Here is a 22,806-nt window from a genome sequence, read left to right on the forward strand (position 1 = left end):
CCACTTACATCCTACAGGTTTGCACCCATAAGGACGATCAGTGATCTCCCAGGTTCCGTTAGCTAAGATGGAATCCATCTCGCTACGAACAACTTCCTTCCAGTAGTCAGCATCAGGAGATGCATAGGCTTCTGAAATAGTCCTGGGTGTGTCATCCACAAGGTACACAATGAAATCATCACCAAAATACTTTGCAGTACTCTGTCTCTTACTCCTCACAGGAGTTTCATTGTCACCCTCAACAGGATTCTCAACGTGTTCCATCACAATGGTGGGTTCAGGAATTACAGTGAATTCCTCACTAGATGAAGTAGGTATCTCCCGATTTGATGAACTCGACATATCCTTCATAGGAAATATGTCCTCAAAGAAAGCTGCATCATTCGACTCCATAATCGTACCAACATGCATGTTGGATACCTCAGATTTTATTATAAAAAATGTATAGCCAATGCTATGAAAAGCATATCCCAGAAGAACATAATCCATGGTTTTTGGTCCAAGCTTACGCTTCTTGGGAATTGGTATATTGACTTTCGCCAAACAACCCCAAGTACGTAGGTAAGAGAGTTTCAATCTTTTCCTTTCCCATTCCTCAAATGGAGTCATGGTCTTATGCTTTGTGGGAACTCGGTTTAGGACATGACATGCAGTCATTAGCGCCTCCCCCACCATTCCTTGGAGAGACCCGATGTGTCTAACATGGTGTTAACCATATCAGTTAGAGTTCGGTTCTTTCTTTCGGCTACCCCATTTGACTGAGGTGAGTAGGGAGGCGTCCTCTCATGGATTATACCATGTTCTGCACAAAACAGATCAAATTCATTGGAAAAATACTCTCCACCACGATCAGACCTAAGCTGTTTAATTTTTCGATCAAGTTGGTTCTCTGCCTCAGCTTTATAGTTTTTGAAGAAAGTTAATGTTGGGGAACGTTGCAGAAAACAAAAATTTTCCTACTCGTTTCACCAAGATCATCTAGGAGTTCATCTAGCAACGAGTCATTGGATGCATCTACATACCTTTGTAGATCGCGCACGGAAGCGTTCAAAGAACGGTGATGATGTAGTCGAACACGACGCGATCCAAATCACCGATGACCAAGCGCCGAACGGACGGCACCTCCGCGTTCAACACACGTACGGGACGGGAGACGTCTCCTCCTTCTTGATCCAGCAAGGGGAAGGAGAGGTTGATGAAGATCCAGCAGCACGACGGCGTGGTGGTGGATGCAGGGCGTCACAGTAGCAGGGCTTCGCCTATACTACGAAAGAGAGACGTAACGGGGAGAGAGGGAGGCGCCAGGGGCTGGTGTATCAAGTCCCTCCTCTCCCCCACTATATATAGGAGGGCCAAGGGGGGGTGGTGCGCAGCCTAGGAGATCCAATCTCCTAGGTGCGGCGGCCAAGGGGAGGTTTCCCTCCCCCCCAAGGCACCTAGGGGTGCCTTCCACTAGTGGGACTCCTCCCCCATGGAAACCCTAGGCGCATGGGCCTAGTGGGGCTGGTGCCCTTGGCCCATGTAGGCCAAGGCGCACCCCCTACAGCCCATGTGGCCCCCCGGGACAGGTGGCCCCACCCGGTGGGCCCCCGGGACCCCTCCGGTGGTCCCGGTACAATACCGATAACCCCGAAACTTGTCCCGATGGCCAAAACAGCACTTCCTATATATAATTCTTTACCTCCGGACCATTCCGGAACTCCTCGTGACGTCCGGGATCTCATCCGGGACTCCAAACAACATTCGGGTTACTGCATATACATATCTTCGCAACCCTAGCGTCACCGAACCTTAAGTGTGTAGACCCTACGGGTTCGGGAGACAAGCAGACATGACCGAGACGACTCTCCGGTCAATAACCAACAGCGGGATCTGGATACCCATGTTGGCTCCCACATGCTCCACGATGATCTCATCGGATGAACCACGATGTCGAGGATTCAATCAACCCCGCATGCAATTCCCTTTGTCAATCGATATGTTACTTGCCCGAGATTCGATCGTCGGTATCCCAATACCTCGTTCAATCTCGTTACCGGCAAGTCACTTTACTCGTACCGTAATGCATGATCCCGTGACCAGACACTTGGTCACTTTGAGCTCATTATGATGATGCATTACCGAGTGGGCCCAGTGATACCTCTCCGTCATACGGAGTGACAAATCCCAGTCTTGATCCATGTCAACCCAACAGACACTTTCGGAGATACCCGTAGTAGACCTTTATAGTCACCCAGTTACGTTGTGACGTTTGGTATACCCAAAGCACTCCTACGGTATCCGGGAGTTACACGATCTCATGGTCTAAGGAAAAGATACTTGACATTGGAAAACTCTAGCAAACGAACTATACGATCTTGTGCTATGTTTAGGATTGGGTCTTGTCCATCACATCATTCTCCTAATGATGTGATCTCGTTATCAATGACATCCAATGTCCATAGTCAGGAAACCATGACTATCTGTTGATCAACGAGCTAGTCAACTAGAGGCTTACTAGGGACATGTTGGTGTCTGTTATTCACACATGTATTACGATTTCCGGATAACACAATTATAGCATGAATAAAGACAATTATCATGAACAAGGAAATATAATAATAATGCTTTTATTATTGCCTCTAGGGCATATTTCCAATAGTTAAAGCATCATCTTTTGATTTCAGAAGATACACATAACAATATCTAGTGGATTCATCAATCAATGTCATGAAGTATCTCTTTCCACCTTTTGTCAACACGCCATTCATCTCACGAAGATCAGAATGTATAAGCTCTAGTGGCGCCAAGTCTCTTGCCTCTGCAGTCTTATGGGACTTGCGAGGTTGCTTAGCTTGCACACATACTTGGCACTTGGATCCTTTGACAGTAGAGATTTTCAGAATTAAATTCATATTGGCTAGCCGCGTCATGTAACCAAAGTTAATGTGGCAAAGTCGTGAATGCCAAATATCAGACTCATTATTGTGGCAAACATTATTAATAACTTTAGTGCAAACATCTGACAAAGACAGGCGGAACAAGCCTCTGCTCTCATAGCCTTTTCCAACAAATTGTCCATACTTAAAAATTACAACTTTATTGGACTCGAAAACCAACTTAAAACCATCTCGACATAAATGGGAACCGCTAACGAGATCTTTAGTGATGGACGACACATGATGAACGTTCTTCAGACGCACGGTCTTCCCCGAATTAAACATCAGATCAACCGTACCGACACCTCAAACAATGGCATGTGACCCGTTCCCCATCAGCACGGGAGAAGTCCCTGTGGCCTGGTAAGAAGAAAACATGAAGGCGTTAGCACAAACATGTACATTGACACCGGTGTCAATTAACCAATCAGGGGACTAGAATACTGAAAGGATGGTAGGAAAAATACCGTACCCTGATTCCTTCATATCAGTATCACTGATGACAACATTATCGGACTTGCCGCTCTTCTCATGTTCACGCTCCTCAAAGCAGTTAGGACATTTCGGAGCCCAGTGATTAGTGTCACCACAGACATGGCAAAGTCCCTTCCCCTTCTTATGAGAATTCTTCTTGAAGTTGGTAGAATGTGATGGCTTGTTCTTTGCATCAAACTTTCCTTTTCCCTGAGTTTTGTTCTTGTTATTTTTTGAACTTGTTGGGCTGGAAGTTCTTCTTTTGTACCATATGGGCACTAGAAGCTCCCTCAGCAACTCGAGCATGTGTGTCTTTTGCTCTCGCCTTCTCTTCAACATCAAGAGTACCAATGAGATCCACAACAGAAAAATTCCGTCTCTTGTGTTTCAGGGAAGTAGCAAAATTGTTCCACGAAGGTGGAAGCTTGGAAATGATGCCTCCGGCAACACACACTTGAAACACTCAACTTCTTTTGCGAGCGACTGTATCTCATGAGCTTGCTGTACAACAGAGCGCTCACCAGTCGTCGTGTAATCATAGAATTGCTCCATGACGTACAACTTGCTACCGGCTCCGAGGCACCAAACATGGCCTCGAGCGGAGCCCACATGACCTTGCCATTGTCAAACGACATATACGAATCCACAATGGAGTCATCAAGAACACTCAGAAGAGCGCCTTTATAGAGAGTATCGATCTTCTCAAAAGCTTCCAGCTGTGTGATATGTCTCCAACGTATCTATAATTTTTTATTGTTCCATGCTATTATATTATCTGTTTTGGATGTTAATGGGCTTATTTATACACTTTTATATTATTTTGGGACTAACCTACTAACCCAAGGCCCAATGCAAATTGCTGTTTTTTTTTGCCTATTTCAGTGTTTCGCAGAAAAGGAATATCAAACGGAATCCAAACGGAATGAAACCTTTGGGAGAGTTATTTTTTTTGGAACAAACATGATCTAGAGGACTTGGAGTGGACGTCAAGAAATCAACAAGGGGGCCAGGAGGCAGGGGGCGCGCCTATGCCCCTGGGTGCGCCCTCCACCCTCGTGGCTCCACCGACCTACTTCTTCCTCCTATATATATCCATATACCCCGAAAACATCCACGAGCACCACCAAACCCTATTTCCACTGCGGGAACCTTATGTACCCAAGAGATCCCATCTTGGGGCCTTTCCGAAGCTCCGCCGGAGGGGGAATCAATCATGGAGGGCTTCTACATCAACACCATAGCCTCTCCGATGATGTGTGAGTAGTTTACTTCAGACCTTCGGGTCCATAATTACTAGCTAGATGGCTTATTCCCTCTCTTTGGATCTCAATACAATGTTCTCCTCGATCTTCTTGGAGATCTATTTGATGTAATTCTTTTTGCGGTGTGTTTGTCGAGATCCGATGAATTGTGGGTTTATGATCAAGTTTATATATGAACAATATTTGATTCTTCTCTGAAATCCTTTATGTATGATTGGTTATCTTTGCAAGTCTCTTCGAATTATCAGTTTGGTTTGGCCTACTAGATTGATCTTTCTTGCAATGGGAGAAGTGCTTAGCTTTGGGTTCAATCTTGCGGTGTCCTTTCCCAGTGACAACATGGGTAGTAAGGCACGTGTTGTATTTTTGCCATCGAGGATAAAAAGATGGGGTTTATATCATATTGCTTGAGTTTATCCCTCTACATCATGTCATCTTGCCTAATGCATTACTCTGTTCTTATGAACTTAATACTCTAGATGCATGTTGGATAGCGGTCGGTGTGTAGAGTAATAGTAGTAGATGCAGAATCGTTTCGGTCTATTAATCGCGGATGTGATGCCTATATACATGATCATGCCTAGATATTCTCATAATTATGCACTTTTCTATCAATTGCTCGACAGTAATTTGTTCACCCACCGTAATACTTATGCTATCTTGAGAGAAGCCACTAGTGAAACCTATGCCCCCGGGTCTATCTTTTATCATATAAGTCTCCAATCTATTTTATTCCGCAATATTTACTTTCAATCTATATCATAAAAGTACCAAAAATATCCATCTTATTATTATTATTATTATTATTATCTCTATCAGATCTCACTCTCGTAAGTGACCGTGAAGGGATTAACAACCCCTTTATCGCGTTGGTTGCGAGGTTCTTATTTGCTTGTGCAGGTACGAGGGACTTGCGTGTAGTCTCTTACTGGATTGATACCTTGGTTCTCAAAAACTGAGGGAAATACTTACGCTACTTTGCTGCATCACCCTTTCCTCTTCAAGGGAAAACCAACGGAGTGCTCAAAACAAACTTGATCCAGAGGACTTGGAGTGGACGTCAAGAAATCAACGAGGAGGCCACGAGGCAGGGGGCGCGCCCTCCACCCTCGTGGCTCCACCGACCTACTTCTTCCTCCTATATATATCCATATACCCCGAAAACATCCAGGAGCACCACGAAACCCTATTTCCACCGACTCAACCTTCTGTGCCCAAGAGATCCCATCTTGGGGCCTTTTCCGGAGCTCCGCCGGAGGGGAAATCAATCACGGAGGGCTTTTACATCAACACCATAGCCTCTCCGATGATGTGTGAGTAGTTTACTTCAGACCTTCGGGTCCATAGTTACTAGCTAGATGGCTTCTTCTCTCTCTTTGGATCTCAATACAATGTTCTCCTCGATCTTCTTGGAGATCTATTTGATGTAATTCTTTTTGCGGTGTATTTGTCGAGATCCGATGAATTGTGGGTTTATGATCAAGTTTATCTATGAACAATATTTGATTCTTCTCTGAAATCTTTTATGTATGATTGGTTATCTTTGCAAGTCTCTTCGAATTATCAGTTTGGTTTGGCCTACTAAATTGATCTTTCTTGCAATGGGAGAAGTGTTTAGCTTTGGGTTCAATCTTGCGGTGTCCTTTCCCAGTGACAGCAGGGGTAGCAAGGCACGTATTGTATTGTTGCCATCGAGGATAAAAAAATGGGGTTTATACCATATTGCTTGAGTTTATCCCTCTACATCATGTCATCTTGCCTAATGCGTTACTCTATTCTTATGAACTTAATACTCTAGATGCATGCTGGATAGCGGCTGATGTGTGGAGTAATAGTAGTAGATGCAGAATCGTTTCGGTCTACTTATCGTGGACGTGATGCCTATATGCATGATCATGCCTAGATATTCTCATAATTATGCACTTTACTATCAATTGCTCGACAGTAATTTGTCCACCCACCGTAATACTTATGCTATCTTGAGAGAAGCCACTAGTGAAACCTATGGCCCCCGGGTCTATCTTTTATCATATAAGTTTCCAATCTATTCTATTTCGCAATCTTTACTTTCAATCTATATCATAAAAATCCCAAAAAATTTTATTTTATTATTATTATCTCTATCAGATCTCACTCTCGTAAGTTACCATGAAGGGATTGACAACCCCTTTATCGCGTTGGTTGCGAGGTTCTTATTTGTTTGTGTAGGTACGAGGGACTTGCGTGTAGTCTCCTACTGGATTGATACCTTGGTTCTCAAAAACTAAGAGAAATACTTACGCTACTTTGCTGCATCACCCTTTCCTCTTCACGGGAAAACCAATGCAGTGCTCAAGAGGTAGCACTGTGCTGGATTAAGATCGCCCTCGGGCTTGCCCTTAGTGGCATCATAGCAGCACATGGTCTGAAACCAGAAGACTGCTCTCGTACGCCAACTCTTATATTGCAACCCCTTAAAGGCAGACGGCTTCAAATGCGCAGCAAAACCACTCGGAGTAAATTGCCTACGATAAGATTTTTGGATTGTTGGAAAAATGAGCAAATTACTATGAGATTTAATCCGAATAAACAGAAGATAAATCATGACTGTAATAGCAAAGATTAAACTAATCATGCAAACTAGCATAGTAGATGAACATATCACATCTAGGGCACATACTAGAAACATGAATTCTACCACGATCTCGAACAGGAAGGATAGAATCACATACGGTGCAGCGGGAGCAGCACCGCCGACGTTGATGTTGTCGCCCATGTCGTCGAGGATGAGGTTACCGAGGTCGGGGAAGAAGTCGTCGCTGCCAACAGTCGCGCGAGTGCGCTCCCCAAAAACCTGATCGCCCCTCTCCCGTACAGGATCACGAGAGGCGGGGTTCCGGACGCCTGCTGTCCCCTCTTCCGGTGCATACCGAAAGGAGGGATGTAGAAGACTTGCTTGGCAGCGCAATGATCTGGAAGGGTGGTGCGAAACCATACGAAGCGACGGCGGTTAGGGTAGACGTCTGCCTGACTATATTGTGCGGGCCAAGTAGGTCGTGGGAGTAAACCCCACGTCCGAGTCGTCACGATCCAAAAGAATCAGAAATGGTTCAGTAATTAACCCGTCCATTAATTATTAATTAATGAGTCATTAATTTTCCCTAGTAGTAAAAATATAGACAACGTGCATAGCTCTGTCCTCGACTTGGCTCAATCCCGCAATCCGCGGCGCGTCGTGACGAGGCGTGGCGTGGCCAGAAGGAGGAGCGCGCGTGTAGGTTTCATCTTCTCATGCTCATACAAGTGGTAGAAGAGCTCGTCTTATAAAAAGGTGCAAGTCTCTCTCAACTTTCGTGGTGGGACTAAACTCTAGTCTCACTCACTTCACTCACATGTGTGCATGAATGAGCCAAGAAAATATCAGAATTTTAGTTGGGCTTTGGGCCAAAGGCCTACTAGCAAAATTTCAACAATGCATGTATACATAAAGTACATGCATCAGTCAATTTTCTCTTAATACTTGCATGCAATGATTTATTGCATCTTAAAATCTGAACATGTGATGAAGAACAATCAAATTGAAACTTATACAATGGGAAAACTAAAATTTTGAGATAAGGCCTATAAACCGAAAAGGAGGGAGTATAACTTCTGCCTTAAATCAAGCGGTGTGAAGTTTGACCAGGTTGTGTCTCCGGCATTTCGCGTTTATTAGAGTCCCTAGGGAGGTTGGCATTCTTTCTCCATTCTTTGCTTGACGGTTGGCCTTGCTCTAAGATCTTTTGTGCTTTATTTTTGCAAAAACTAAGTTTAGTATATGTTCGTTCTGTCCTCTTCAGTTAGCTAAACCGTTTCAGCTACAAGACCGTTTATGACTCCCGTGTTTGACGAGTTAACTAACTAAAGTTACTCTCAATGTCATAATCAGCTACCGCCAGCCGTGACGATGACGAGTCTAGCCATGACCCCGGACAATGTAGACATGGCATTGACAAGTTGCTCTCGCTGATTATTTTGTCCCGAAAGTCGCTGTCACAACTAAAATAGCCATTCACCCCACCCCACGTATCACTTGACAGTCGGAGAATTGGCACTTCCTATCACCTTCCTGCAGGAACCTTCGACCAGGAGATGAGATCTCCTCACCGATTACTCTGACCGCTATACAAGTGGCCTCTACGGTGACTTTGTCACAACGAAACTAAGGCTGGTCATAGCTAGGAGTAACTTATATTAGTGTCATGCATATGACACTACTCTAAGTTACTATCTTCATAGTGCAAAGTAACATACTAATAGTGTCATAGATGGTTTAATTTATTAGCTTATAGATTCATTCTATCTTGGAAAGCGTTATGTTATAGTAACGTATTATATACCATCTTTCATTAACTACATGTCACATAAGTAAAATTTTCTTAAAGTGCGCTATGGTACTTGCTAAATTACTCCCACTATGCACCAACTTGTTCTTCAAGCGATCGATCAGCTACACTGCAGTGGAGTGCAACGCAAGTTCGCTCCCCTTGTCTCCATCCGTTGACACTGACAGCATGACGAACTGGCCTGCGTCATCCATAGCATAAACGCATGAACCCACTATAAAAAGCTTCATCACGCAACCGTATCAACGGACCAACCAGCCCATTTCGCACTTGCTCCCAGAGTCATACGGACTGTGAACACACGTACCAACACGTCGTCACGAGGGGAGAAATGGGCTCGTGTGCCTCGCGCTTGCCGGCGTCGGCGGCGGCGGCCGGGTCCGGGCGGGCAGTGGCCACCAAGACGGCGAAGGTGATTCGTCTGGACGGCTCCATGGCGCAGTACGCGGCGCCGGTCACGGCACGCGAGGCACTGGTTGACGCCGCCGGCGCGTCGAGCTTCCTATGCAGCTCGGACGAGCTCCGCTTCGATGCGCCCGCCCGCGCGCTGGCCGCGGACGAGGCGCTCCAGCCCGGGTGGCTCTACTTCGTGCTGCCCCTGTCTATGCTCCGTCGGCCGCTCTCGGGGCAGGAGATGACCGCCCTCGCCGTCATGGCCAGCTCGGCGCTGGCCGTCGCGAGCGGCATCGCGTCCCCCACGCGCGGCAAGAACGGAGCCAACGGCAAGCGACGGAAGGCGGCGGCTCGAGTGGCACCACTCGCTGACGATGAAGACATCGCGGAGCGGGACGGTGGGTGGGATCAACAGTTTCAACACCATGCGTACGGCAAATACGGTGGCGTGCGCAAGAGGGAGATGCTGGTACTGCCTCCACACGAAGCTGCAACCACATACGGTGTTGGCCGCCGGTGATGAGGCGGCTGGGAAGGCGAGGAAGGGGGATGGTTACGGTGGAAGGCGCAGCAGCCGTCATCGTCGTCGTCGTGCAGGCGCGCATCGCATAGGTTGAGCGCGATTTTGGAGGCCGATGACTTCTGAGTTCAACGATTCTCGGGTGTGTTTAATTTAATTCCGTTATTAGTTAAAGTTAGTTGGTTCTGTCCATCGATCGTCCCATGTATATACCGCATACAACAATTTAGAGATGGTGGTACTGCCAGAAAGTACAATTTGGAACTAGGTAATGCACTCCTTGCTGCACAGTTAAACGGGCTAGGCTGTCCCAAAAAAGAAGCTAAACGGGCTAGGCTTACACACACACGCACATGATTTCCGAATAGTCACACATTTCCGACCGTGCTCTTGGCTAACCGCTTCCCTCTCTTTCTTTGGCGACAGACGAGTTCCTGCCAGCCTTTGGATGTCGGCGAGGCCGTGATCCCAACCCCGCTCCGTCCGCTGCTCCAGCGGCTAGAGGAAGGGGGCGGGCTCCCGTTTCTCTCCCTGTTGTTCCGTAGGTCTAGGATTTCGTCGTCATCTAGTATTGTCAGTTTGATGAGATTGATGTTGCGTTGAATAAAGTGGCATTCGTCATTGTCGGACAGGATAATTGTGTTTCACCGTGAAGCACAACTATGTTTTTTTTTTCGCACAGTGTGATTTTCATGTGATTTTTTTCCTGAGAAAACCAAGCAAAATGCACAGTGTCAATTTCTTTAAAATGTGAATGGAACCCTAAAGAGAGTTCCCGCAGAGTGTGTCGGCTTGTGGCACATGGTGGCACTGGGGCACAGCACATGGGAGGTACACAAAAACCATTGTGGGGGCTAAACGTTAATGGTAAAGATCGCGGGGGGGGGGGGGGGGGGGGGGGAGGGGGGCAAAGGCTAATTTTCCAGTCATCCAAGTCCTTCAAAAAAAGTATTCAGACTTCTTCACCAAGTGTGTGCAGCCGCAGGGTAAAGCTCCCGAATGGGTACCCGCTCATTAGTTGCCCCTTCTTTGTCTCCGTCTGTGCGGGATGTTTATTTTTTTATTAGTATTTCTTAAAATGGGAAAATAATGAAATTGCAAAAGTGCTCATTGGCGTGTTTGAAAAAGGTTCAAACTGTGTTAAAAAAGGTCCGGGCAACTCTCAAAAAATGCTGATATCATTCGAAAATCAATTTGACAAAAAAAGTTTATACGTTTCAAAAAAATGTTTGGGACCTTTAAAAAAGTTATACAATGTAAAACAATGTTCTTGCAATTCAAAAAAAAATTGTGCCATTCAAAATATGCAACTGAAATTTATAAAATGTTCAGGATTTTTAATATATGTTCGTGACATTTTTAGACAATGTGATACAATGTAAAAAATAGTTTGAATATTTTTAAAATTTTGTATCACTGAAAAAATGTTCAACGTGTATTTTAACAATGTTGGACTAATATCCGATACAATTATTTAAAATAATATTCATGATTCATCATGTATTTAAAAAATGTGTATAAATTGTTTCAGATGTATAAGAAAAATGAACAACGTGTATTGAAAAAGGTACATATGTATTGGAAGAAAATAGAAATTAAAAACAAAAAGGAAAATGAAAAAAAAACTAAAATACCCAAAGAAACACCGAAAATAAAAACAAAATAAAACGTGCATAAGCTTATAAAACCGGTCCGAGCCAGTCATAGAAGCCTCCTAAAACCGCTCCATCAAAATCCCATATTGGGCCGGCCGATCTGGCGATCGCCTACTACAAGACAGAGTATATTTCTCGCTTAATTCTGAGAATGGGTGGCCACTGGGATTTGTTTATAAATCACAGCAGAAATTTTAATGGGGCCAAGGCCATATAATTTCCACAGTTTTTGTCATGCGATTGATCATCATTTTGCAGTCAATCGGTCATGCTTGGCCAAAAGACATGGAACGACAACTACGATAGTAATTTTACGACGGGATGATTAATCCGAAGGTGAGATAGGACCGACTATTTCACTATCTGCTGGCTTATTATTGGGAAATGAGATGTATCATTGGTTAACAATTCTATGTTGCTTTATACGTCTCACCACCTTTTCTATGCTTTTGTATCAGTATCACTATTTTGGCCATATGAGGTGCCCAAGTTTTTCCGGCGGCACTCTATATTCTACGTTGTCGTTGGACTATCAATGTGTCCATAGAGACAGGGGCTCCATCAAGAACCTATATTGGGCCGGCCCATCTAGCGGTCGCCTACTGCAAGACAAATCATCATTTTTAGAGTGGGTGGCCGCTGGGATTTTTAATTATAAATTACAGCAGAAATTTAAATGGGCCAAGCCCATATAATTTGAACAGTTTTTTCATGGGGCTAATCATCATTTTGCAGTCAATCGGTTATGCTTGGCCAAAAGACATGGAACGACGACTACAACAATAATTTTACGACGAGACGATCAGTCTGAAGGTGAGAAAGGACCAGCAATTTCACCAAATAGCGACTTATTATTGGGAAATCTGATTTATCATTAGTAACAATTTTATGTTCCTTTATCGGTCTCATCACGTTTGGAGATATGAGTTGCCAATTTTTTTCGGCGGCATGATATTCTATGTTGCAGTTGGACCGTCAATGTGTTCATAGATATGACATGAGCGACATCACAACAATTTTTTTCTTTTAAAAATCAACATCACAACAATGTGCATGAGTTTATTTTCTGTTTCTTTGTAGAACATGTCTAGTTATATTTTGTAATCTTGTGATTTAAAAAAAAACTGTGCAGTAGACCTACATATATATTCACCAAGAAAAAAAGGGTTTTTTTTTCAAAACGGAGGCATAAGATTTGCCTCATCAATTAAATAAGAAGAGAATAGAGTTTAGAGTTTTACAACACCCATAAATACGGCATGGCAATTACTCGCCCATAAAGATATCTCCTAATTTCTTTGCGCCCGCGGTCACCCAAAGCTTGGCCTCGTCGAGAATGGCAGTGAGAAGAATGGTCGTTGGCGCACTCTTATTACGAAACACCCGTGCATTTCTTTCATTCCAAATGGTCCAGGAGACAAGCATGGTGAGAGAGGTCAAAGCTTGCCGGTTGGGGTTGCGATTGTCGGTTCTCTTGTCCCACCATTCGTAGACGGATTCTTCCATGTGCCACTCGGATGCATCTATCTACGCGAGACCAAGCCTCTCAATGAGAGACTTCCATATCCGAATTGTAAAGCGGCACTTGAAGAAAATGTGGGCACCCGTTTCTTGCTCCCTATTGCAAAGTTTGCAGAGGCCACAATTTGGCCAACCTCGTCGCTGTAAACGATCGGCGGTCCAAATCCTATCTTGTATTGCCAACCACGCAAAGAATTTAACCTTTAGAGGTGCCCATGCCTTCCAAACCATACGGTCCAAGGGGGAAAGAGTCAAGCCTAGGAATAAGCCTTGTACGCAGAGGCCGCCGTGTATATCCCGTCGTTCGCGTGCTTCCAGATGATGGTATCTTCGGTTTGCTCATGAAGGTGGACATCATTCAGGAGCATCCAAAGAGTGAAAAATTCCCGAATGTGGGTTGCGGTTACAACCGCGACTTGGTTGATCTTGAGTATCCAAGCGTTCCCCTTGAGGGCCTCACGGACCTTCCAACTCTTTCTTTTCGAGGCCTCGAAGATGAGCGGTGCAATATCCTTAGGTTTGCGACCAAGGAGCCACGGGGAGTCCCAAAAAGACGTTTTGGCACCATCTCCCACCGTGATAGTCGTAGAAGCATAGAAAAACTCGAAGTCCTCGACGGTGCAGGGGTTTCCCAGGCCAACCCATCATTTGCGGGGCTCGATCCATTCATACCACAACCATCGAAGCCGCAAAGCACGTGCGAATTTGTCGGTGTTGAGCACCCCCGAGCCACCGTATTCTTTTGGTCTACAAACCACCTTCCAGTTGACCTTGCATTTGGCTCCCGTTGTCTTGTCCGCACCGGACCAAAGGAAAGCCCTCTCGATTTTGTTAAGGCTATCGAGGCAGCCCTGAGGCATGACGAGGGGCGTGATGGAGAACACCGCTTGGGAGGAGATGACCGACCTAACAAGAGTCGTATGACCGATGGTAGTGATGTTTTGGCCTTCCCAGGAAACCAATTTTCCGGCCGCCTTATCCTCAAGGTATTGGAAATCCATCTTCTTAAGTTGCCAAACTGAAAGTGGGAGGCCTAGGTATTTGATCAGAAAAGTAGCCCGTGTTGCCGGCATGCTCTGAAGGATTTGCTCAAGGTCAAGGTGGTTGCAACAAATAGGCACAACCGAGCTTTTTTGGAAGTTGGAACAAAGGCCCGTCACGTCCCCAAAGCCTCTCAGGATAGAGGCGAGATTGTCGATGTCCCGTTTGATGGGAGCCACAAAGACCGCCGCATCGTCCGCATAGAGGGAGGTACGCACCATGGACCCACGACCACGGATCTTGTGGAGGAGCCCTTTCCTCGTCGCCAAGTCAAGGATCTTATGCAAGGGGTCAATCGCAAGGATGAAGAGGAGGGGGGAAATGGGGTCTCCCTGACGGAATCTGCGACCATGCTTGACCGGTGGGCCGGGCAACCCATTTAACATAATCCGGGATGATGAAGATGATAACAGCGCGGCAATCCAAGCCCGAAATTTTGGGGGGAATCCCAACCGTTGGAGAAGCTCGAGGTAGTATCCCCACTTGACTGAGTCGAATGCCTTCTTTATATCAAGTTTGAAGAGGAGAGCGGGCGTTTTGCATTTGTGTAGACATGGGGCGAAATTCCGAACATACATGAAGTTGTCGTGGATACTTCGCCTTTTGATGAATGCACTCTGGGTGTTGGAAACAAGGTCATCCATGTGGGGGGCAAGTCGAAGTGAGAGAATCTTGGCAATGATTTTAGCGACGACATGGATGAGACTAATGGGTCTATAATCAGAGATGTCTTCCGCGCCATCCTTTTTCGGCAGTAGAACCACATTGGCAGAATTTAGCCACTGAAGGTTGGAGGTGTGCAATGAATCGAAGCATTGGATGATCCTCATGATCGAATGCTTGATGATTCCCCAACACTTCTTGAAGAACATCCCCGTGAATCCATCCGGACCCGGTGCCTTATCGTTTGGCATCTTCTTTATAGCCTCCCAAACCTCCTCCTCGGTGAAGGCAGAGTCGAGGTCTTGCAAAGCATGGCTCTCGATGCCCAGTTCCTCCCAGTTGAAGTCGTTGTTGCTCGTGCTTGCCCGACCCATGACCTCGGAGAAGTGGTTGTGGATGATCTTCTCCTTTTCCTTGTGCTCGGTCACCCAACCCTGGGCATGCTTTAACCGGTGAATGTGGTTTTTTCGCCTACGGGCATTGATGCGACGGTGGAAGAATTTGGTGTTGGCATCACCCTCCCTCAGATTTGTCAACCTAGCACACTGGTGTTTTAGAGCCCGCTCAAGGACCGCCAAGCTAACCACTCTTCGCTTGAGTCTAGCATGTAGGTCCCGTTCCGCCGGGGAAAGGGTCCTACTCTCCTGTGCAATATCCAAATGGAGGATCACAAGGTGATCCGCATGAAGTTGGATCTTGGCCTTGGAGAAAAATTTCTTGCTCCACTCAGTAAGCCGTATCGCGGTTTTCTTTAGCCTGTGATGAAGTATTTGGAAAGGCTCTGTATGGTTGACACGCTCATCCCACGCCTTCCGAACCACGTCGCCGAAACCGGGCAAAGATACCTAGAAATTTTCGAATTTGAAAGAACATGGACGTCTAGGCCCCTTATCGTCGGCGAGCAGAAGGGGGCAATGATCCGAGAGGGAAGATGATAAAGCATGTAACACGTGTGTGTTGAAAGCCATGTCCCACTCCGCATTGCAAAAAAAGGAGTCGAGCTTGCAAAGGGTGGGGTTTTCCCTCTCGTTGCTCCAAGTGAAGCGCCTGTTTTGGAGATGAATCTCTTTGAGCTCGCAAGATTGCAGTGCAGCACGGAAACGATTGATCCTACTCCGGTTTACCCTTCTCTTGTTTTTATCTCTTGCGCGGTATATTTGATTAAAATCCCCAAGGGCCAACCAAGCATCACCCGGTAAAGGTTTGTGGGAGACAAGCTCGACAAAGAAGGAATCTTTGCTGGCGTGATTAGTGGGTCCATAAACAGATGTTAACTTGAAGCACACATTGGTTGACCGGATGTGAACCTTGGCGGAGAGGCAAAAGGCCGAAGTAGAAATGTCGGACATCTCAACAGCATTGCCGTCCCATAGCAAGAGGATGCCACCCCTCGTACCTGTTGCCGGGCGCTGCGCAAAACTTCTCAGCCGGTTACCACCAAGGAAGGCTGCCACATATTTATCAACGTTCTCAAGCTTTGTCTCTTGCAAACACACAATTTGGCAAGAGGAGTCAGCAATCGTAGAACTGACTGTGGCTCTCCTGGTCGGGCAGTTCAGCCCACGCACGTTCCAGCTTAGGGTATTTATTGGTTGTGATGTCATTGAGCACAAGGGTAAACACTTTGGCCAGTCCAGAGTTGACGAAGCCAATCAGCTAGTAGCAACAACACCACTAAAATGAAGGGAGATACAAGCCCCACAGGGACACACCCAAACTGGAAGTGGTACAACACAAGGCCAAGCCAAGCGCCACTGAACAGATCCAAAGTAAAACCTCCTACAGCCAGCAGGCTAACACACACAACAGGGAAGCGGATAGCTAACATGACAACTAAAATTGCACTAAGACGATGAACTAGGCAAACAAGTCGCTTCCTACTGTGTTCCCATGCTCTGTTCGGCCACACCTTCCTCTTGGATCATCTCCAGTGTTCTTTCGCCGCCGTGCTCGATCAGCGCATCCTCCACGCCATTGACAACAACATCGTCAAGGTGGAAGAAATCTCTCATGGCAATGATCACTTCCGGGGCCAGCTGCTCTTTGAACTTGGCTGTGAAATCAGCAAGCGTGACCTCTGTGACGTCCTCTCCGTCCCTGGTAATTCCTAGGGACCGGCTGACTAGCTTTTCCGCCGCCTTGGCTGCCGGAACCACCACACGGGGACCTCCACGCTTCACTTTCTACAGAGAGAGGCCCCCCTTGTTGGAAATCCTCACTCCAGCAATAGTCTTCCGACGAGCCGTAGGAGGCCTGGGAGGGGGGAGTCGGGCATAGCAAGAATGCCCCCCTGGCGCTGCACAAAGATAGGCTCCATGGCATCACCAGAGCAGGTTGCAGCATGGCCTCGAGCAGGAGAAGGTGTGCGTTGCAGGCCGCCAGAGCTAGTCAGGGGCGGCGTGGGGGAAGACTGAAACCCCGGCGGCCCAGAGGGCGACCACAGAGGCAGCACAAGCGAAGCGGGCGCGCAGAGCTCCAACATGGCCTGGCTGGGCGCAGGGCTCGCAAGGCGGGAAGCCGCGACAACATCGCGTTTGGAGACCGGGCTTGGCGGCAGAACGGTTGTCGGAGAGAGCGGAGGGGACGCCGGGGGGGGGGGGGTCCTTTCATCTTGCGAGCGGCGCCTGGAGGAGCGAGGTGATGTCGGACGCGTCGGGCTGCGCCCACGGACGACCACCAGCTCGAGGGCGCGAGCAGGCGCAGCACTGGCCGAGCCCGAGCCCCTGAGAACCAGAGCAGCGCCAGGTCCCTCCATAGGTGTGGGCGAAGCAGCCTGGCTGTTGCCAGCGTGCCGGCGGCCACCGGAGCGGTCCCTTGAACGGTTCTGGACCTCCCCTTGACGCCGGTCCCGAGCGTTTTGGGAGAGCGAGCGCCGGACCCTGGCACCCCAGCCCTCCCGTGCGCGACCATCGTCACGGCCATGCCTGCCGTCACGGTCGCCCTCGTCTTCACGCCTGCCACCGCGGCGTTCCGCACATCCCTGGGCAGGCCCGCGCGCACAACCCCTACAACTCCATGAGCACAGGACACATCATACATGTGAATTTAAATGTATTGGTCGATACACTTACTACGTGCTACAAGACCAAGACCGCTATCCATCCTTTTTTCTAAAAAGGAGAATAGCCCCGGCCTCTGCATCAAACTGATGCATCCAGCCATTTTATTTAACAAAAATACGAAGATAAAGTCTGAGGTCCAGTACCGGCTCACAAGTGTTGCCGTTGGACTGTCAATGTGTTCATAGATATGACGTGAGGCACATCACAACTATGTGCATCAATTTATTTTCTATTTCTTCATTGAACATATCTACTTTTATTTTGTAGTCGTGTGACTTTTTTTAAACATGCAATAGAGCTACATGTATATTTATTAAGAAAAAAAGGTATTACAACAGTAAAGAAGGCACAACCTCTGCAACTCCATAAACAGAGCCCTGATGCACCCTGCCAACAATGAAACCCCAAAGAGTCAATACTTGAGATGAAGTGGAGCGTGTATGCTGGGGATCAACCGAAGTGGCTCCTTCCGGACTACCGACAGAGCACCGACCGATGCCTCGCTCATGTCGAGGTCTTCCGGCACGATGCCACCGGGAAGCGTCCAGTCGAAATAGAAAAGGAGCTGAGCCAAGCAAAGCTCGACGCCGGCGAGCCCAAACTCTATCCCTGGGCACATTCTCCGGCCGGCACCGAATGGCAGGAACTCAAAGTCGCCCCCCTTGAAGTCGACGCTTGTGCCGAGGAATCTCCCGGGACGGAACGCCTCAGCGTCCTCCCAGTACCTCGGGTCCCTGCCCATGGCCCATGCGTTGATGACCACCCTGCTGCCGGCCGGGATCATGTAGCCACCGACACGGCACTGCTCCTTGCAGACCCTGGGGACTAGAAGAGGTGCCGGCATGTGCAGCCGCATCGTCTCCTTGACGACAAGCCGGAGGTAGCTGAGAAGTCCGATGTCGCACCAGCTTGTCACTGCTTCCATTTTTGTCCTCACCTCATCCTGCACTTTGGCCATCTCCTTGGGGTTCTTCATCAGCTCTGCGAGTGCCCACTCTATCGTTGACGACGATGTCTCTGTCCCCGCGGCAAACATGTCCTGCAGCGTGTCCATTTCATCCCAATAGTTAGTTCTATGCAGAGCTAATCTACGGTTAATAATAGAGTGAATTCCGGCTTTTACCCCCTAATTAACCATTTTTGACACTATTTACCCCATTTAACAAATTTTCATCCAGATTACCCCATTTAGTGACAATCTTGTCTGTTCTTACCCCTTTTAAATTTTAAGAGCCTTCTTGCAAAGATCATGTTAATTTTACTTGAGACTAAGTGCCCAAATGTACATTTTTATAAAAACAAAAAAATCCGACCCTATGATGCCAATGACTTTTTTTTGCAAGAATCATGTCAATAACTGGTAGTACTAATTTTCAATGGACACACATCATTGGAGCCCACTAAAAACACATGTACGACAATAGCACTGCAGACATGTAAAATAGACTGTGGTGTTTTTGTTTGATGATCTCCCAAAGCTTAAAATAAGTGGTTCCTATGATGTTTTGCATCAAAGAAGAAAACTAAAATATCATCACATTAAACCTAGAAACCGAGTACGAAAGTGTTACGCGCCGGGCACGACCTCATCTAGCGCTCCCGCGAGCGGTAGGGGAGGCAAACCCTACCGCTGCCGCCAGGCCCCCTCCTCCCTCCCTCGCTACCGCCAGAGTCCGCGGCCGAGCGACGCCTCGCCGGCGCTTGCGGCGGCTGGCATGTTCTGGTGTCGGCTGGCGCGTAGGCGGCTTGTGTCGGCCTTCGATTCCTCTCCTTGTCGTTCGGGCACTACTTTGGTCGAAGGATTGGACCTCTCCAAGCTGCGGTCCATCGCTCGTCTCGCGCCCCATAGCAGGACCGACCTCGTCTCGCGCCCGGCAGCACGACCGACCTCGTCTCATGCCCTACAGCACGACCGAGCTCGTCTCGCACCCGGTGCAGCAAGATGGGTCGATGGAGGCCAGTTTTGGCTGGCCTATTGGGTCTCGGCCCTAGGGGCTACCCAGGGGTGTGAAAGGTGGGGCCTTTCCACTCGTCTCTTTTGTTGGGGTACCAGCGGGTCTCGGGTGAGGTGGTGTCAAGGTCTTGGATGCCAGGGCGGTGACCCTGGTGGTGGTAGCACGGTGCACATGGGTAGAGCCCGTGGCTCGGTGTTGCCCGGTGGCCATGGCCGGGTGGGCGGCGTGGTCGCAGGGGTGTGGCATACGGTGGCGGTGAGTGTTGACCGAGGTGAAAACCTGTTCGATCTTCAGACGGACCGGCGGCGGCGAAGCTCGTTCCCTTCCTGAAGGCATCGTCGCGACTCTCATTGCCCATCGTGTTGCTCCAGGGGAAACTCTGATCCTCAGGTCGGCTGGTGGTGGCCCTCTGGTATCGTAACCTTCCCGAAGGTACCATCTTGGAGCCCACGGTTTGTCGTATGCGGCTTCATCTCTTCGCGATGGCGTGTTCACGGTTGAGGACCCCGGTTGCTCTTGTAGTGCTAGGGGTGGTGTTGTTGTGCTCAACGCCTATGTATCATGCCTTGGTGTGTGCGTGTGTTGCGGTGGCGTGTGTTTGTACTGATTGTGGATGATTGTTGCTTTATATATAAAGTGGGACGAAAGCTTTTTTCGGTAACCTACAAACCACAACCCACAATGCAAAATTGAACGTACTTGACCGCCAAAGATAACTATTCCTCTTTCCCTCGATGTGGTGCGCACGTACCTGACAGCCATGAGAAAAAAACTGGGTGCGGCTAAACGAAGTGACCTGGTCGGGCATTGGAAAAAATGCCAAGAAATCTGATAGCAGGGAGTTAGCAAGCAGATCACTCTTAAAAATCTTACTGGGGTAAAAACTGGCAAGACTCTCGCTAAATGGGGTAATTGGAATGAAAAAATATTAAATGGGGTAATTAGTGTAAAAAATGTGGAAGTAAGGGGTAAAAACTGGAATTCACTCTTAATAATATTCACAGTGATGGCTAATCAGAATTAAAAAATCTGCGTACTATATATAGTGCTAGGGATATGGCAGATACCATTATGACAGCCTTGATGTTGTCGTGTGTAATGGGCACCTCCGTGTCTTCTGGATGCTCCATGGCATCGAGAAGCACATCTAGCATGTCCTCTGTTGTGTCCTTCTTCTTCTTCTGCCGAAGCCACTTGCGCTCCTCAATGACGTCTTCGAATAGCTTGTCGACCTGTCGCTGCATCCGTCGCAGCCGGTGCCTCAACAGGACGTCGAGGAAGCTCAACGACGGGAAATGGTCCGACAGGTTGAACCCCGACGCCAGCTCCAGGCCCTTCTTTAAGATGGAGCCCCTGTGCTCGAACGTCTCGCTCAATGCCGTCCTGCTCACGATGGCGCTGCTGAAGACCTCGACCATGGCCCGGAGGTCAATGGCCTTGCCCGGACAGTGTCCGGCGATGCTCTCCAGGAGACGACGTGTCTCCTCCCTCCGTATGGGAGCGAAAGACCTGACCCGGTTCGCGGACAGGAGCTTGACGACGCACACCTTGCGCAGCCGGCGCCAGGTGGGGCCGCCGGAGGAGAAGGCGACGTCGGCGCAGCCGTACAGCAGAACCTTGGGCCCGGCTAGCTCCGGACGGTGGGCGAAGTTTGCGTCCTGCACCTTCATGACCTCCCTGGCCGCCTCGCGGGACGAGACGACGACGAGGCCGACCTGCCCCATCTGCAGGTACATCACCGGGCCGTGCTCGCGGCCGAGGCGAGTGATGGCGTGGTGCGGGTGCTCGCCGGTGGCCAGGTGGTGAATGCTGCCGATCAGAGGGAGCGTTGACGGGCCCGGCGGGAGAGGCGCCCCGCCGGCTCTTGTGCTGCTGGCCGACGTGGAGCCAGCATTCTTGATCATCAAGACTATTGCTCGCATTATGCACACTGCTGCAACAACGAGCGAGATTAGCGGTAACATTTCCATGTTCGACCGTTGTGCGTGCCAGAGTACATGCTAGGGCTGCAACATTTATACTGATCTGATCGACCATGCTCCATGGACATTTCATGCATGTAAATGTCTAAGCTCAGACTGGGAGCAGCCGTGTAGACTCGTCATGCATGGTTGGAAAAGGCACGTATCATTTGTTGCCGGAGGTTTCTTCCTGCTTTTTTGGGTCTGCGTGCATGTACAAGCAACTTCACCGTCGTCCGTGCCGTATGCTTCTAGACGGCTTTGAATTGAATTATAGCTTTTGTTTTGCGAGAGAACTGAATTATAGCTGTTAACCATGCAAATAGGGGCTGCCCACGGCATCTCCAACGCTAATCGCAAACCAGACACCGTATCCGTCCGTAAACCAGGGATCAGTCTGCAGATACTAATGTGAAGCAGTCACGCAACCATTACCGCAAATGTCCGCTGCTATTAACATCTTCTGAGAAATATGCGTGACTATTATTGTACTAATCCATGGTTAGTAGCTTTCGTCGAGCACGTGGAAAGGCTTCCGTCAAAACATGTGTGATCACAGAGTAGCTTCCCAGATACTTGCATGCATGGGTTAAAGTTTGCTTCCCCAAAACACTTGCATGATTAAGTTTGCTTTCACCAAATACTTCCATAACTATTAAGGGCATCTCCAACAACTATAAGATAGTGTTGGTAAATTTGTCACCTAGAACATAGTGATGATGTGGCATGTAATAAATATGGAGAGAGAACAAAGTTGTATATAGAATAACCAACAACCTTTGCACAAACTCCAAGGTGAAATAGAGAGCAATCACATTTATTTTCTCATCATCTATTGGATACCTTAGATACAACCCATTAGAGTAGTTGTATGATAGTTTGTTGGTTGATGACATGGACATTTTACCAACAAGACTAACATACAATCTATTGAAGATGCCCTAAGGGCATCTCCAACAGTTGTGAGATAGGTGTTGGTAAATTTGCCACCTAGGACATAGTGATGATGTGGCATGT

At 47.9% G+C, this 22,806-nt stretch overlaps 1 protein-coding gene and 1 pseudogene across 1 annotated transcript; one reads left to right on the plus strand and one right to left on the minus strand.

Annotated features, from left to right (window-relative positions):
- The first annotated feature begins 9,285 nt into the window (after positions 1 to 9,285).
- Positions 9,286 to 10,538, plus strand: LOC147972008 (uncharacterized; annotated as a pseudogene).
- A 7,620-nt stretch (positions 10,539 to 18,158) lies between these two features.
- LOC147972009 (5-epiaristolochene 1,3-dihydroxylase-like) lies at positions 18,159 to 21,791 on the minus strand. Its single transcript, XM_087522907.1, has 2 exons — positions 20,896 to 21,791; positions 18,159 to 18,912 (listed from the first exon to the last, which is right to left on the minus strand). The coding sequence occupies exons 1-2, from the start codon at positions 21,748 to 21,750 to the stop codon at positions 18,286 to 18,288; spliced, it is 1,482 nt and encodes a 493-aa protein (XP_087379033.1). The 5' UTR covers positions 21,751 to 21,791; the 3' UTR covers positions 18,159 to 18,285.
- Between the last annotated feature and the right edge of the window lie 1,015 nt (positions 21,792 to 22,806).

Source organism: Triticum urartu, chromosome 5A (assembly GCF_056163025.1).
Source record: "Triticum urartu cultivar PI428250 chromosome 5A, HENAU_Tu73, whole genome shotgun sequence".
Classification (NCBI taxonomy): domain Eukaryota; kingdom Viridiplantae; phylum Streptophyta; class Magnoliopsida; order Poales; family Poaceae; genus Triticum; species Triticum urartu.